Genomic DNA, 14,769 nt, shown 5'->3' with positions numbered 1-14,769 from the left:
CTGCAATCCACGCACACAGAGGGGGTTTTCATCATTGCTGGGGACTTCAACCAGGCTAGCATGAAGACTATTCTCCCTCATTTTTACCAACACGTGGATTTTCCAACTCGGGGAGAGAACACTCTGGACTTGGTTTACACCAATATAAAGGATGCATTCAGAGCAGCCCCCCGCCCCCACCTCGGCTCTTCAGACCACCTATCTGTTATGCTAATCCCTGCATACAGGCCCCTGCTGATCAGAGCAAAACCCACAGTGAAGCAGGTGAGGGTGTGGTCTGAGGGGGCCATGGAGGCACTCCAGGACTGCTTTGAGTGCTCTGACTGGGACATGTTCAAATCAGCAGCAACATATGACAATCAGATCGACATTGATGAGTACGCCATGACTGTGTCAGCCTACATCAACAAATGCTCCGAGGACGTCAGCACCACTAAGAACATCATCACCCGAGCCAACCAACGACCCTGGATGACTGAGGATGTACGTCATACGCTACGAGCACGGAACTCAGCCTTCAAGTCTGGCGACAAGGAGGCACTGAGGACAGCGAGAGCCAACTTGAACCGTGCCATCAGGCTAGCGAAGCGAAGCCACAGTCGGAAAATTCAGGATTTTTTCCACGACGCCAATAACACCAGGAGCATGTGGCAAGGCATACGGGCGATCACGGACTACAACTTACCCTCCCCCCCGGTGGGTGAGGTTGATGCTGACTTCCTAAATGGTCTAAATAACTTCTTTGGGCGTTTTGAGGCACTAAACAGCACTCCTGCAGTTAAAACTGTTCCCCACCAGGAAGAGGAGGCCCTCTGCCTTGACTCAGCCGACGTGTGGAAGACTCTGAGAAGAGTCAAGCCACGTAAGGCCCCAGGCCCCGACAACATACCTGGGCGGGTGTTCAAGGAATGTGCAGGCCAGCTGGCTGGTGTCATCACAGACATTTTTAACATCTCGCTGGACCAAGCCAAAGTGCCAGTGTGCTTCAAGGCTGCCTCCATCATTCCGGTGCCGAAGAAACCTCAAATCACCTCATGGAATGACTACAGACCTGTGGCACTGACTCCCATCATGATGAAGTGCTTCGAAAGGCTGCTCAAAGATCACATCGTCTCCAGACTCCCCCCAACATTCGATCCGTTCCAGTTTGCCTACCGGCAGAACCGCTCTACTGAGGATGCCATCTCCTCCGTTCTTCACCTGAGCCTGGCTCACCTGGAGGAGAGGAACACCCACGTGCGGTTGCTGTTCCTGGACTTCAGCTCAGCGTTTAACACCATCATTCCACAACATCTGGTGGAAAAACTGGAACACCTGGGCTTCAGCACCCCCCTTCGGAACTGGCTGCTAGACTTCCTCACCAACAGACCTCAGTCAGTCCGGGTTGGACAGAACACCTCAGATGTCATCACCCTCAGCACAGGCTCCCCTCAGGGCTGCGTCCTGAGCCCCCTGCTGTTCACCCTGATGACACACGACTGCGCCCCCAGGTTCACCACCAATCACATCGTGAAGTTTGCAGACGACACAACGGTGGTGGGCCTCATCAGGGACAACAACGACCTGGACTACAGAGAGGAGGTGGAGCAGTTGGTGGGCTGGTGCAGAGAAAATAGCCTGATCCTGAATGTGGAGAAGACGAAGGAGATCATCGTCGACTTCAGGAAGAACCAGCCTCACCACGCTCCACTGATCATCAACAGCTCAGCTGTGGAGGTGGTCAGCAGCACTAAATTCCTGGGAGTCCACATCACAGACGACCTCACCTGGACTGTGAACACCACAACACTGGTCAAGAGGGCACAGAAGCGCTTGTACTTCCTGCGGAGGATGAGGAGAGCCCACCTGCCCCCACCCATCATGAGGACGTTCTACCGAAGCACCATAGAGAGCATTCTGACAAGCTGTCTCTCGGTGTGGTGTGGAGGTTGCAGCGCCTCCGATTGGAAGAACCTGAGGAGAGTGGTGAGGACAGCAGAGAGGATCATCGGGGCTTCTCTTCCCTCCATTCAGGACTTGTCATCCCAGCGCTGCGTGTCCCGAGCCCGTAATATTATCAGTGACCCATCACACCCCCACCATGGACTGTTCTCCCTGCTGCCCTCTGGGAAGAGGTTTCGCAGCATCCGCTGCAGGTCCACCAGGTTCTGCAATAGTTTTTTCCCTGCTGTCGTCAGACTGTTGAACATTCAAACGTAGCATTCCTCTGCACACTTGTAAATACTGCTTTTGTCTCGTGCACTGTTTACATACTTTATCACTGCTGCACTTTGTACTTTATACCGTAATTTTCGGACTATAAGTCGCACCGGAGTATAAGTCGCACCAGCCATAAAATGCCCAAAAAAGTGAAAAAAAACATATATATGTATATAAGTCGCTCCTGAGTATAAGTCGCCCCCCCACCCAAACTATGAAAAAAACCGCGACTTATAGTCCGAAAATTACGGTAATTATCTTATTTCATATTTTTATATAGAATGTCTTTTTTTTTTTAACCAGCCGAAATACCACTACATTGTTGAAAGCCGTATGCAATGAAATTTCGTTTTGTACACACCTAGTGTTGACAAAATGACAATAAAGTTCTGTCTAAGTCTAAGTCTAAGTCTGTAGAGATGTTCCTTGCACGTTTCCTGGTCCTGGACAGGTACAAGTCTTGGATAGATGGGAGGTTGATTCCAATGATCTTTTCTGCAGTCCTGATTGTCCGTTGCAGTCTGTGCTTGTCTTGTTTGGAGGCTGATCCAAACCAGACAGTGATGGAGGTGCAGAGGACAGACTGGATGATGGCAGTGTAGAAGGTCTTCAGAAGCTCTCGCGGCAGGTTGAACTTCTTGAGCTGTCTCAGGAAGTACAGCCTCTGCTGGGCCTTCTTCCGGACAGAGTCTATGTGGCCGGTCCATTTCAGGTCCCGAGAGATTGTGGTTCCCAGGAACTTGAAGGTGTCTGTGGAGAGAATAGTATTACTGGGGATAGTGAGGGGTAAAAGTGGTGAAGGGTCTCGCCTGAAATCCACTGTCATCTCCACGGTCTTGAGCGGGTTCAGCTCCAGAAGGTTTTGGTTGCACCAGTGGACCAGCCGTTCCACCTCCTGTCTGTACGCAGTCTCATCACCGTCCTGGATCAGTCCGATGAGACTGGTGTCGTCTGCATACTTCAGGAGCTTCACAGGAGAGTCATCTGAGGAGAAATCATTGGTGTAGAGAGAGAAGAGCAGTGGGGAGAGGACGCACCCCTGAGGGGCTCCAGTATTGGTGGTCCGGGTGTCAGATGTGATGCCCCCCAGCCTCACACGCTGTCTCCTGTTGGTCAGGAAGCTGGTGATCCACTGACAGGTGGGGGCAGGCACCGCAAGCTGGATGAGCTTCTGTTGGAGGATGTCAGGAGCGATGGTGTTGAACGCCGAGCTGAAGTCCACGAACAGGATCCTGGCGTACGTTCCTGGGGTGTCCAGGTGGTGCAGGATGTAGTGCAGTCCCATGTTGACCGCATCATCCACTGACCTGTTTGCCCGGTAGGCAAACTGGAGGGGGTCAAGCAGGGGGCCCGTGACCTCCTTATATATATATATATATATATGTATATACACACACACACAAACACAGTATATATCCATCCACATACTTTACCACTTGTCGCGGGCATGCTGGAGTCCCAACAGTCATCGGGCAGTAGGCGAGGGACACCCTGAACTACAAACCGGATTCGGTTGAAGTTGCGAAATTGTGTAAAATTTAAATAAAAACAAAATACAATGATTTGAAAATCCTTTTCAACCTATATTCAATTGAATACACTACAAAGACAACATATTCAATGCTCAAACTCAAACTTTATTTTATTTTTCAAATAATAATTAACTTAAAATTTCATGGCTGCAACACGTGCAGTAGAAGTTGGGGAAGGGCATGTTTACCACTTCGTTACATCACCTTTCCTTTTACTAACACTCAATAAACATTTTGGAAGAGAGGAGACTAATTCTCTTAGCTTCTCATGTGGAATTCTTTCCCATTCTTGCTTGATGAACCGCTTCAGTTGTTCAACAGTCCGGGGTCTTCCCTGTCGTATTTTACGCTTCATAATGCGCCACACATTTTCAATGGGAGACAGGTCTGGACTTGAAGCGGGCCAGGGGAGAACCTGGACTCTTTTACTTCGAAGCCACGCTGTTGTAACACGTGCAGAATGTGGCTTGGCATTATCTTGCTGAAATAAGCAGCGGCGTCCATGAAAAAGACGTCGCTTGGACGGCAGCATATGTTTCTCCAAAATCTGTATGTACTTTTCAGCATTTATGTTGCCTTCACAGAAATGTAAGTCACCTATGCCATGGGAGCTAATGCACCCCCATACCATCACAGATGTTGGCTTTTGAACTTTGCGTCGATAACAGTCTGGATGGTCCGCTTCCTCTTTGGTCCGAAGGACACAACGTCCAGTGTTTCCAAAAACAATTTGAAAAGTGGACTCATCAGACCACAACACACTTTTTTATTGTGCATCAGTCCATTTTACATGAGCTCGGGCCCAGAGAACCCGGCGGCGTTTCTGGATGTTGTTCATGAACGGTTTTTGCTTTGCATGGTAGAGTTTTAACCCGCACTTACTGATGTAGTGATGAACTGTATTTACTGACAGTGGTTTTCTGAAGTTTTCCTGAGCCCATTTGATGATATCCTTTACACACTCATGTCGGTTTTTAAGGCAGTGCCGTATGAGGGATCGAAGGTCACGGTCATTCAGTCTTGGTTTCCGGCCGTGGCGCTTACTTCACCAGATTCTCTGAACCTTTTGATGATATTATGGACCGTAGATGTTGAAAACCCTAAATTCTTTGCCATTTTGCTTTGAGAAATTTTGTTCTTAAACTGTTCAAATATTTTCTCACGCAGTTGTGGACTAAGTGGTGAACCTCGCCCCATCCTTGCTTGTGAATGAGTGAGCATGTTTAGGGAGGCTCCTTTTATACCCAATCATGGTACCCAATTAGCCTGATCACATGTGGGGTGTTCCAAATAGGTGTTTGATGAGCTTTTCTCAGTTTTCTCAGTAATTTTTGCCACCTTTCCCAACTTCTACTGGAAGTATTGCAGCCATGAAATTCAAAGTTAATTATTATTTGGCAAAAAACAATTAAGTTGATCAGTTTGAACATTAAATATGTTCTCTTTGTAGTGTATCCAATTGAATATGGGTTAAGAAGCATTTTCAAATCGTTGTATTTCGGTTTTATTTACATTTTACACAATTTCCCAACTTTAACCGAATCCGGTTTGTAGTTGCCAGCCAATCGCAGGGCAGGGCACCAGGGACGAACAACCCTTCGCACTCACACCTAGGGACAATTTGGAGTGCTCAATCGGTCTACCAAGCATGTTTTTGGGATGCGGGAGGAAGTACCCGGAGGAAACCTACGTAGGTACATCGAACCCACACCCTCCTTGCTGCGAGGCGGACGTGCTAACCAGTGCAACAGAGAGCCGCCTATATATACACTGCTCAAAAAAATTAAATGAACACTTTAAAACACATCAGATTTCAACGGTGACAACAAAAATGTTGGATATCTATACTGATATGGACAGTTTAATGTCTCAGGAACAAAAGGATGCCACATCTTTTGATGGAAATAAAAGTTGTCAGCCTACAGAGGGCTCAGTATATAGACGCCCCAAAAATCAAAGTGAAAAAATTATCTGTCAGGCTCGTCCATTTTGCCTAAATTCAATTTCTGCAACTCAAAATTATTTTCAGTAATTTGTGTGGCCCCCACGTGCTTGTATGCATGCTTGACAACGTCGCGGCATGCTCCTAATGAGACGACGGATGGTGTCTTGTGGGATGTCCTCCCAGATCTGTCTCAGGGCATCAGTGAGCTCCTGTAAAGTCTGAGGAGCAACCTGGCGGTGTCTGATGGACTGAAACATTATGTCCCAGAGGTGTTCTATCGGGTTGAGATCAGGTGATCGTGAGGGCCATTCAATTGTGTCAATTACTTCATCCTCCAGACACTGTCTGCATACTCCTGCCACATGAGGCCGGGCATTGTCGTGGATCAGGAGGAACCCAGGACCTACTGCACCAGCGTAGGGTCTGACCATGGGTGCAAGGATTTCATCCCGATACCTAATGGCAGTCAGACTGCCGTTCTCTAGCCTGTAGAGGTCTGTTCGTCCCTCCATGGAAATGCCTCCCCAGACCATCACTGACCCACCACCGAACCGGTCATGCTGAATGATGTTGCAGGCAGCATAGCGCTCTCCTTGGCTTCTCCAGACCCTTTCACATCTATCACAGGTGCTCAGGGTAAACCCGCTCTCATCTGTGAAAAGCACAGGGCGCCAGTGGCGGACTTGCCAATTCTGGTGTTCTATGGCAAATGCCAATCAAGCTCCACGGTGCTGAGCAGTGAGCACAGGGTACACTACAGGATGTCGTGCCCTGATGCCACCCTCGTGAAGTCTGTTTCTGACTGTTTGGACAGAGACATTCACACCAGTAGCCTGCTGGAGGTCATTCTGTAGGGCTCGGGCAGTGCTCAACCTGTTTCTCCTTGCACAAAGCAGCAGATATCGGTCCTGCTGATGGGATGAGGACCGTCTACGGCCCTGTTGCCTCCACCTGCAAAACCAGTCCTGTTTTGGGGACCATCTCGTTGTTGCCCCTCTAGTGCACCTGTTGTTAATTCCATCAACACCAATGCAGCTGAAACTGATTAACAACCCCCTCTGCCGCGTACCTGACCAAAACCTTATCAGAAAAGTGTAATTTAATTCATGCCATACCCTGATAAAAAACTGTTCCTTCACGCACATGCACACACTCAAAACCTGGAATAATCTTAGTTACATCATCACTACCTTTTTTCTGTATTTTTGGTTGTTTCCTACCTGTGTGGGCGATGTGATGCATGATATTTTTCTTTTTATGATTTTTTTTTATTATCCAGATCATGTTCCAGTCGTAACCAGGTTATGTTCAGACATTTGACCAACAAAATACGGACAATCCATGAGAAATTGACAGCTCTGAAAAGGTAAATGCATCTATTAAAACACATCCAATTTAACTCTCCATCTGTGAAATTATAGCTAATATAAAGCATGAATAAACGATTACATTATTTTGTTGAATCAATCACATTATCATGTCACGTGCCACTCAGCCGCGAACTTTCCCTCAGCCACGCCCCCGTATCACCGTAATGACTGACACCTGCTCCCTCTTGTTTACCATTGTATTTAAACCCTGCTCGCGTGTTTCTTCCTCTGTTAATGTCCGTCTGTTTCTGCTGCTGTTGTTCCTGTCCCGCTTGTGCGTTCCCCCCCGGTCTCGTGTGTAGGCTCACAGTCAATACCCGCTACCTGTCTCTGTTCCTGGTCCGAGTGGACTTCTGTTCCCTGCCCGCTGTCAGTGAGCCTCTGTCCCACCTGTGTCTCTGTTCTCCACTACCCCCCTTCCCTTCAATAAACCCTGGTCCAAGCTGCACATGGTCACCCTGCTCCATTCATACATGACATATCAAAGCTCTTTGAGCTTTAGTATTGTATATTTCATTCATTGCCAGTGCCTTTTCATACCGCTATGACTGCCACCAATAATCTATATTTTTTTTATTTATACAATTATGGGAAGAAAACGACACAAAACAACACAGCCATGCAACACCAGCTTCATTTTGCTGTCCAACTGTTCTTTTTACAGTGGTGAAATAAACTGAACTCAGAGGCTTACCATATTTATGACGCATGTACAAACAAGATGACACGCTTTTTTTTTAACAAAAAATGATTCCCCACACAGAGAGAAAATGTACAAACAGGAACTTTTATAACATTACTTTTATAACATTTTAACATTGTATTTGTAGTTCCACAAATGCTTTGTTTAAAGGACTTTATTGCACCCTCCTTGAGTGCGGGCGTAGTGCGTGTGCGTGGGTGGGGTGTTAGAAGGGGTTAATACGCACTCCTGTACCGAGTGGAGAGAAGGGGTTGACTTTTGCCCACATCAGAGCATCATTCAGGGAAATAGCTGATTTGCCATCTTCAAGTAAAAATACTGGACCCTGCATGTAAAAAAAGAAAAAAATAGTTACATTTTAAAAAGCACTTCTGCACACTGGTACAAACAACCCATGGAAAAATTATGCCAGTCTCAGAGGAATATCCTCATTCTGTTGTTTAGTTTTGTAGAAAAACATGACAAATCACAGACATGGCACAAAACTGAAGTCATTTCCAATGGAAACGTTCTGGTTTGAAGAAACAGTAAAAGCAATAAAATAAAACAAATGTGCTTGTCAGTAAGTTACTTGTTTATATCAAGCAGAGAGAAAAATTGAATCACTCTGTTCTGAGGACAAAAATCTGGAATCATGACAACCCAACCAATAAGAAACAAACAATTCAACACACCACACTTGCACCGCCTCTAGCTTTTATTATACCTGGCAGACTCAATGGCCTGGATTTAATAATTATGGACCTTAAAGCATCAGCCAAAATAATCTACCAAATGACCGATGTTATTTATTACTATGCAGCCTTAACCATACTTATATACTGTGCATAAATATCTAACACTTCAGTTGGGCAGTTATCATTAAAGCACAGTTGCAGTACAATTTGAATGTATGTCATAGTTTCTGTCAGTGTGTCTGTGTGCTCGCCCCTCCTCTCTTGTGTGCCCATGATCAGTGTGATCATCCTCACCTGCCTTTCGTTACCTGTCACGTATTTAAGTCCTGTCTGCGTGTCACAACCTTGTCAGATTATTTCTTGTCTCTCGTCGTTCCTGTCTTTCTGTTTTTGCATCGGTCGTTTTCTGTTTGCCATCCCTGTCGGTCAGTCTGTCGGTGGGTCCATTAAGTTATGTTAGTTTGCCGGTTCTGTTGGTCTTGTTCCCATTGTCTTCCTTTCCAACTACCTTTTCCCTTCAATAAACCCTGGTCCAAACTGCATTTGATCGCCCTGCTTCATTCCGACCGTGACAGTATCATTCTTTTATCTTCCAAACCACTTATCCTGACGAAGGTCGTGGGTGTGCTGGTACACCCTGAGCTGGTTGCCGGCCAATCACAGGTCACACGTAGACAAACAACTCCACAAATGACGGCCGAGTCGAAATCAAATTTCAGAATTGTGAGCCACCGTGCTACCGCAATGAGAATTTTTATTTTTTTTATTTATTGCTGACTTTGTTAATGTTGTTGTTGGCTGTCAGCGAGTTTTATTCTGTGTCATGTCTTAGATCTGCTTCTTTTTTCTCCAAATTTAAACATCTGAATCAATGGTCAGAGACTATTGAGACTGGCAATTCCATAATTTTTGCCAGAATTACAAGAGTTTTCACTGGTATTTAATATCTAACAAGTTGTCCGCTGAGTGTAATGGCTTGTTATATTTTGTCCCAGTTCTTTATCTTTAATGCTTGCTATGCTAATAGTAATTACTAGGAGGCTATTTAATGTATGCCAGAAAGATCGAGACACAACTTTGGAGCCTTCTCTGAAAAATTGCGAAAGAAGGTCAAATCCCTACCTCCAAGGTCTCTATTCTTCTACTACTCTTGGCCGCCCTCCTGCAAAGGGGTGAGTCTGCCTAGCCTGTGTGATAATGTGTGATTTTGTAGTCTTAACTGAAATCCACTCATGCTAAGTGTCATAGAGAAGGGAAGGCCAGTGAAAGCAAGAGAAGGGTAATTGCAAGCTAACAGCATAGCTCAAGCCACCAAGCTGATCACATGTGCCAAAGAGGCCTACTCAAACAGGCTAATCATACAAACCAAAAAAAGAACCACACACACCTGTATTCTGGAACCAGTAAAACAAGAAAGTTGAACATCAGAGTGACTTGGCAGATTGGAGCCTGTCACGTAATCAGCACCGCATGAGACTAGTGGAGGAAGGACATAAGGTATTTTAAACACAATTGTTTGGTTTCAGTGAACTTTCTTATGTTTGTGACTGTTCTTACCTGAGTTCACAGGCAGGATTCTTTTCTCAAGGCAGCGGAAGTCCTCTTTTTGACTCTCTGATGGAGGGCTATTAAAAAAGGCACTGTTCTAAATATATATTTTAAAATAAATGCAATACTGTATATGATTTGTTCTATTTTTGGAAAAAAATTGTTGACTAAAATTAATGTTTGACTTGACATTGATTAATATGTAGTGAGTTTTTTGTTTTTGTTGTAGTAGCATTTAATTTAAGAGCAAAATATTTTCATAGAACATGATTCTATAGAGGGCATCCATTGCAAAGGGAAATATTTGCCTATATCTGCTGGCGTGTGTTTGTTTAATACATTTCACCAATATTACAGAGTGCCCATACATGAATCTCGGAATGCATCGTGTTTGCATATGTTGGTGACAGGTGAAAGGAAATAGACGTGAGAGGGCACTTCAGCTGCAGAGAGACTGCTCATTTCTCTAAAGTCAGCCACGGAGATGCTAATCCTTTTAATATGTTGAAGTATCATAAGTTTTGGTGCCAATTGGTAGCTGTTTTTGTACATTTTAAGCAATAGTCTTACCAATGAGTTCCAATGGGAAAATTGTGATCTCTTCCTTCCGTGATCAAGACATGGAGAGGAGGGGTGCGTGGCCTTATTCCTCATTAAAAATGGGTGTTTTTAAAGCCATTGGTTGTTTCATTATTTCTCCAAAATGAATGGATCAAACAAAAACTGCATTTTCCTGATATAAAAATAAATACCCCAGACCATCACACAACCACCAACACATTTGACTGTCTGTTGGTATGATGGTTTTATGAAATGCTGTGTTACAATTATGACAGAGGTACAAGGCACAATCTGTAATTTATACTGAGTTGCTGGTGAAAATGTCCCTTATGTTGTTGGTGGACTCTTAAAATTCCTATCTTGTACTTTGGCGAAATATGCCTCAGAATTTGTGATGGATGATGTGTGTGTACACCTACTTGTCGCTACTCTGAGTGCATACTCGCCAGGCATCCAATTCCATTGACAGCTGGTCAATCTTCAGAGGAACACTCACTTCTCTCCGTTTCAACAATTGACTGTGTCACAGAGAGGGAAATGAGATGGTAGCACACCTGGACATGTTGGTATTAGCAATTATGATTATTATGATTAGCCAAAACATAATCGTCGACTGGTGCAGTGGGAACCGGCCTCAGCCACACCGGCCGTTGGAGAAAATTCATGCATTTTCCAGCAAATGTCAACTTGAACTGAACACAAACTTGTGCACTTTTCTGTAAACGTGTAAGTACACGTTTGTAAGTGATTAATCATTGTGTACCTGGTGTATTCATAGAGTGCAGGTACAATGCCGGAGTACTGTCTTCTTATGGCAAGCAACCCGCCAATGTAACCACACAGGATCAACAGCTCACTGCGGGCTCTACATGCACGCACACACACACGCACGCACACACGATGATCAGTTCTGACATTATATGGGAAGTAGATGTTATTGAAATAATACATAATAATTGGTTTACTGAGTGAACTTAGCCATGAGGAGGCGGTCAGTTCTGATATAACTCAACAGGTCAAGTATTGGATGAATACTCTCCACCGTCCAGTCAGATCCAGTCAGTTGTTCTAATGGAGATTAAAATGAAAGCCAGTCTGTCATCAAACATGCAGCAGATGTATACAAACATAAAAACAAAAGCAAATTTGACTACAAGCAAATATTACAACTAATTCTTGCACCGTTGAAATGTATAGTAACTAGGGGTGTAACGATTCATCGATACACACCGATTAATCGATATAATGCTCTACGATTTGTTGGCATCGATGCTAAACGTAAACATCGATCTATATCGCCCGTTTTTGACCTCGGACATTAGACGCGACTTTATTTTGAAATCCAGTTCATTGTTGCTTGCTTCCTCTTTCCGGGAGCAGTGCGCGGCGTGTTGTGTTGTGAGCAGAGCAGGCACGTGAAAGGGGAGCCGACAACTACGCGGCTCCTGGGCTGGTGCTATGGCTAGTGTCCAAGAAGACGAGGAAATTCGCTCCCCTTTGAGTAGACACCGTGTAATGTTAAAATTCTATATAAAGAGTTATAAATTAAGTTATTTTTGTTTTATAGAAGAGTTAAATAACAACATACATATTTTATTTATGTATAGTTCTCTGGTATTGCAAGAGAATGGTTTTTTTTGCATTTGGATTAGAACATATGGTCAAGGTGTAATGTTTACTACATTCATTATAAAGAACTTATTTTTGTTTTGTAATTAAATAGTTCAGTAATGCACTTTAAAGTTAATGGTATTACAAAAAAAGAAAGAATATTCATTTTTCTTTACTTACTAATATGAGAAAAAATATAGGAATTTGATCAAGTTCAGTGTTAAAATAAGCACTTTGTATACTATAATACTCTTGTAATTTCCTAAATAAAGAGTTTGCAGTACCTTGTTGATTTTGCGTATGAATTGTTATAAATCAGGATATTGTTCTATATCGATCGTAGAGCACTATATCGTGATGTATCATGAATGAATCACAGCAGGCTTTAAGATATCGGCAAATATCGTAACGTGGTTCTTTGTATCGATATGATATCGTATCGTGACAAAACCCGCGATTTACACCCCTAATAGTAACCAGTCGAACTTTAGGACCAAATACAGTAGAATGAAGAAGTGTAGTACATTGGTCAAGTCAGGTCCAACAATGAAAATAAATCATATAGTGAAATCTTCGATGTAGAATCAAAATGTGGTTGTTGTTTTTTTTGCCAATCCCCATTTCAAGTAAATTTAAACACATGTACTAAAAACTGACAGTGTGTTTCACACAAAAGCAATCAATAATTAGTCGTTAAGAAAACTTGGACATCAATGAAAAGTGCAACAGTTAAAGCATTGACAAATCACATGTACCAATACCATTTCCAAAAGCATTGTACGATCTACAAACCGGATTCGGTTGAAGTTGGAAAATTGTGTAAAATGTAAATAAAACCAAAATACAACGATTTGAAAATCCTTCTCAACCCATAGTCAATTGAATACACTACAAAGAGAACATATTTAATGTTCAAACTGATAAACTTCATTGTTTTTTTGCCAAATAATAATTAACTTTGAATTTCATGGCTGCAACACTTCCAGTAGAAGTTGGGAAAGGTGGCAAAAAATACTGAGAAAGCTGAGAAAAGCTCATCAAACACCTTATTGGAACATCCCACATGTGATCAGGCTAATTGGGTACCATGATTGGGTATAAAAGGAGCCTCCCCAAACATGCTCACTCATTCACAAGCAAGGATGGGGCGAGGTTCACCACTTTGTCCACGACTACGTGAGAAAATATTTGAACAGTTTAAGAACAACATTTCTCAAAGCAAAATTGCAAGGAATTTAGGGTTTTCAACATCTACAGTCCATAATATCATCAAAAGGTTCAGAGAATCTGGTGAAATCACTCCACGTAAGCGCCACGGCCAGAAACCAAGATTGAATGACCGTGACCTTCGATCCCTCAGACGGCACTGCCTTAAAAACCGACATTAGTGTGTAAAGGATATCACCAAATGGGCTCAGGAAAACTTAAAAAAACCACTGTCAGTAAATACAGTTCATCACTACATCAGTAAGTGCGGGTTAAAACTCTACCATGCAAAGCAAAAGCCGTTTATGAACAACATCCAGAAACACCGCCGGGTTCTCTGGGCCCAAGCTCATGTAAAATGGACTGATGCACAATGAAAAAGTGTTTTGTGGTCTGATGAGTCCACTTTTCAAATTGTTTTTGGAAACACTGGACGTTGTGTCCTTCGGACCAAAGAGGAAGCGGACCATCCAGACTGTTATCAACGCAAAGTTCAGAAGCCAATATCTGTGATGGTATGGGGGTGCATTAGTTCCCATGGCATAGGTGACTTACATTTCTGTGAAGGCAACATAAATGCTGAAAACTACATACAGATTTTGGAGCAACATATGCTGCCGTCCGAGCGACGTCTTTTTCATGGACGCCGCTGCTTATTTCAGCAAGATAATGCCAAGCCACATTCTGCACGTGTTACAACAGCGTGGCTTCGAAGTAAAAGAGTCCAGGTTCTCCCCTGGCCCGCTTCAAGTCCAGCCCTGTCTCCCATTGAAAATGTGTGGCGCATTATGAAGCGTAAAATACGACAGGGACGACCCCGGACTGTTGAACAACTGAAGCGGTTTATCAAGCAAGAATGGGAAAGAATTCCACATGAGAAGCTAAGAGAATTAGTCTCCTCTCTTCCAAAACGTTTATTGAGTGTTATTAAAAGGAAAGGTGATGTAACAAAGTGGTAAACATACCCTTTCCCAACTTCTACTGCACGTGTTGCAGCCATGAAATTCTAAGTTAATTATTATTTGAAAATTAAAATAAAGTTTATGAGTTTGAGCATTAAATATGTTGTCTTTGTAGTGTATTCAATTGAATATAGGTTGAAAAGGATTTTCAAATCATTGTATTTTGTTTTTATTTACATTTTACACAATTTCCCAACTTCAACCAAATCTGGTTTGTATGTGATTCAAAGAAATAATTTACCGATTTGACCTTTATATACCTGTCATTCCCAAATGTTCAAAAACAATGCAAAATATACGTAGACGTCAGCAATATTACATTGTCATATGTGTTTATGAATGAAATCATGATGAGTTGTCAATACCTTTGACATGATCAATTGCTATCTTATATACCTGTCATTCACAAATGTTCAAAAACAATGCAAAATATAGATGTCAGCAATATTACATTG

General features: G+C 43.3%; 1 protein-coding gene across 2 annotated transcripts in view; it reads right to left on the bottom strand.

Moving 5' to 3' along the window:
* Window positions 1-7,662: 7,662 nt before the first annotated feature.
* Window positions 7,663-14,769, bottom strand: part of wdr17 (WD repeat domain 17) — a 63,346-nt gene continuing 56,239 nt past the window's right edge. The window contains exons 27-32 of one of the 2 annotated variants that reach the window (XM_037254207.1): window positions 11,501-11,603; window positions 11,299-11,400; window positions 10,955-11,053; window positions 9,984-10,051; window positions 9,814-9,902; window positions 7,663-8,074 (exon numbers count right to left, since the gene is read on the bottom strand). In XM_037254207.1, the coding sequence (XP_037110102.1) occupies window positions 7,955-8,074; window positions 9,814-9,902; window positions 9,984-10,051; window positions 10,955-11,053; window positions 11,299-11,400; window positions 11,501-11,603 (581 nt within the window). In that variant the 3' untranslated portion in view covers window positions 7,663-7,954. Of the gene's footprint in view, window positions 8,075-9,813; window positions 9,903-9,983; window positions 10,052-10,954; window positions 11,054-11,298; window positions 11,401-11,500; window positions 11,604-14,769 lie in introns of those variants that run through there. The other variant, XM_037254217.1, reaches the window with a different exon arrangement.

This window comes from Syngnathus acus, chromosome 1, assembly GCF_901709675.1.
Source record: "Syngnathus acus chromosome 1, fSynAcu1.2, whole genome shotgun sequence".
NCBI lineage: Eukaryota > Metazoa > Chordata > Actinopteri > Syngnathiformes > Syngnathidae > Syngnathus > Syngnathus acus.
This window is presented reverse-complemented; position numbering and strand designations above follow the sequence as displayed.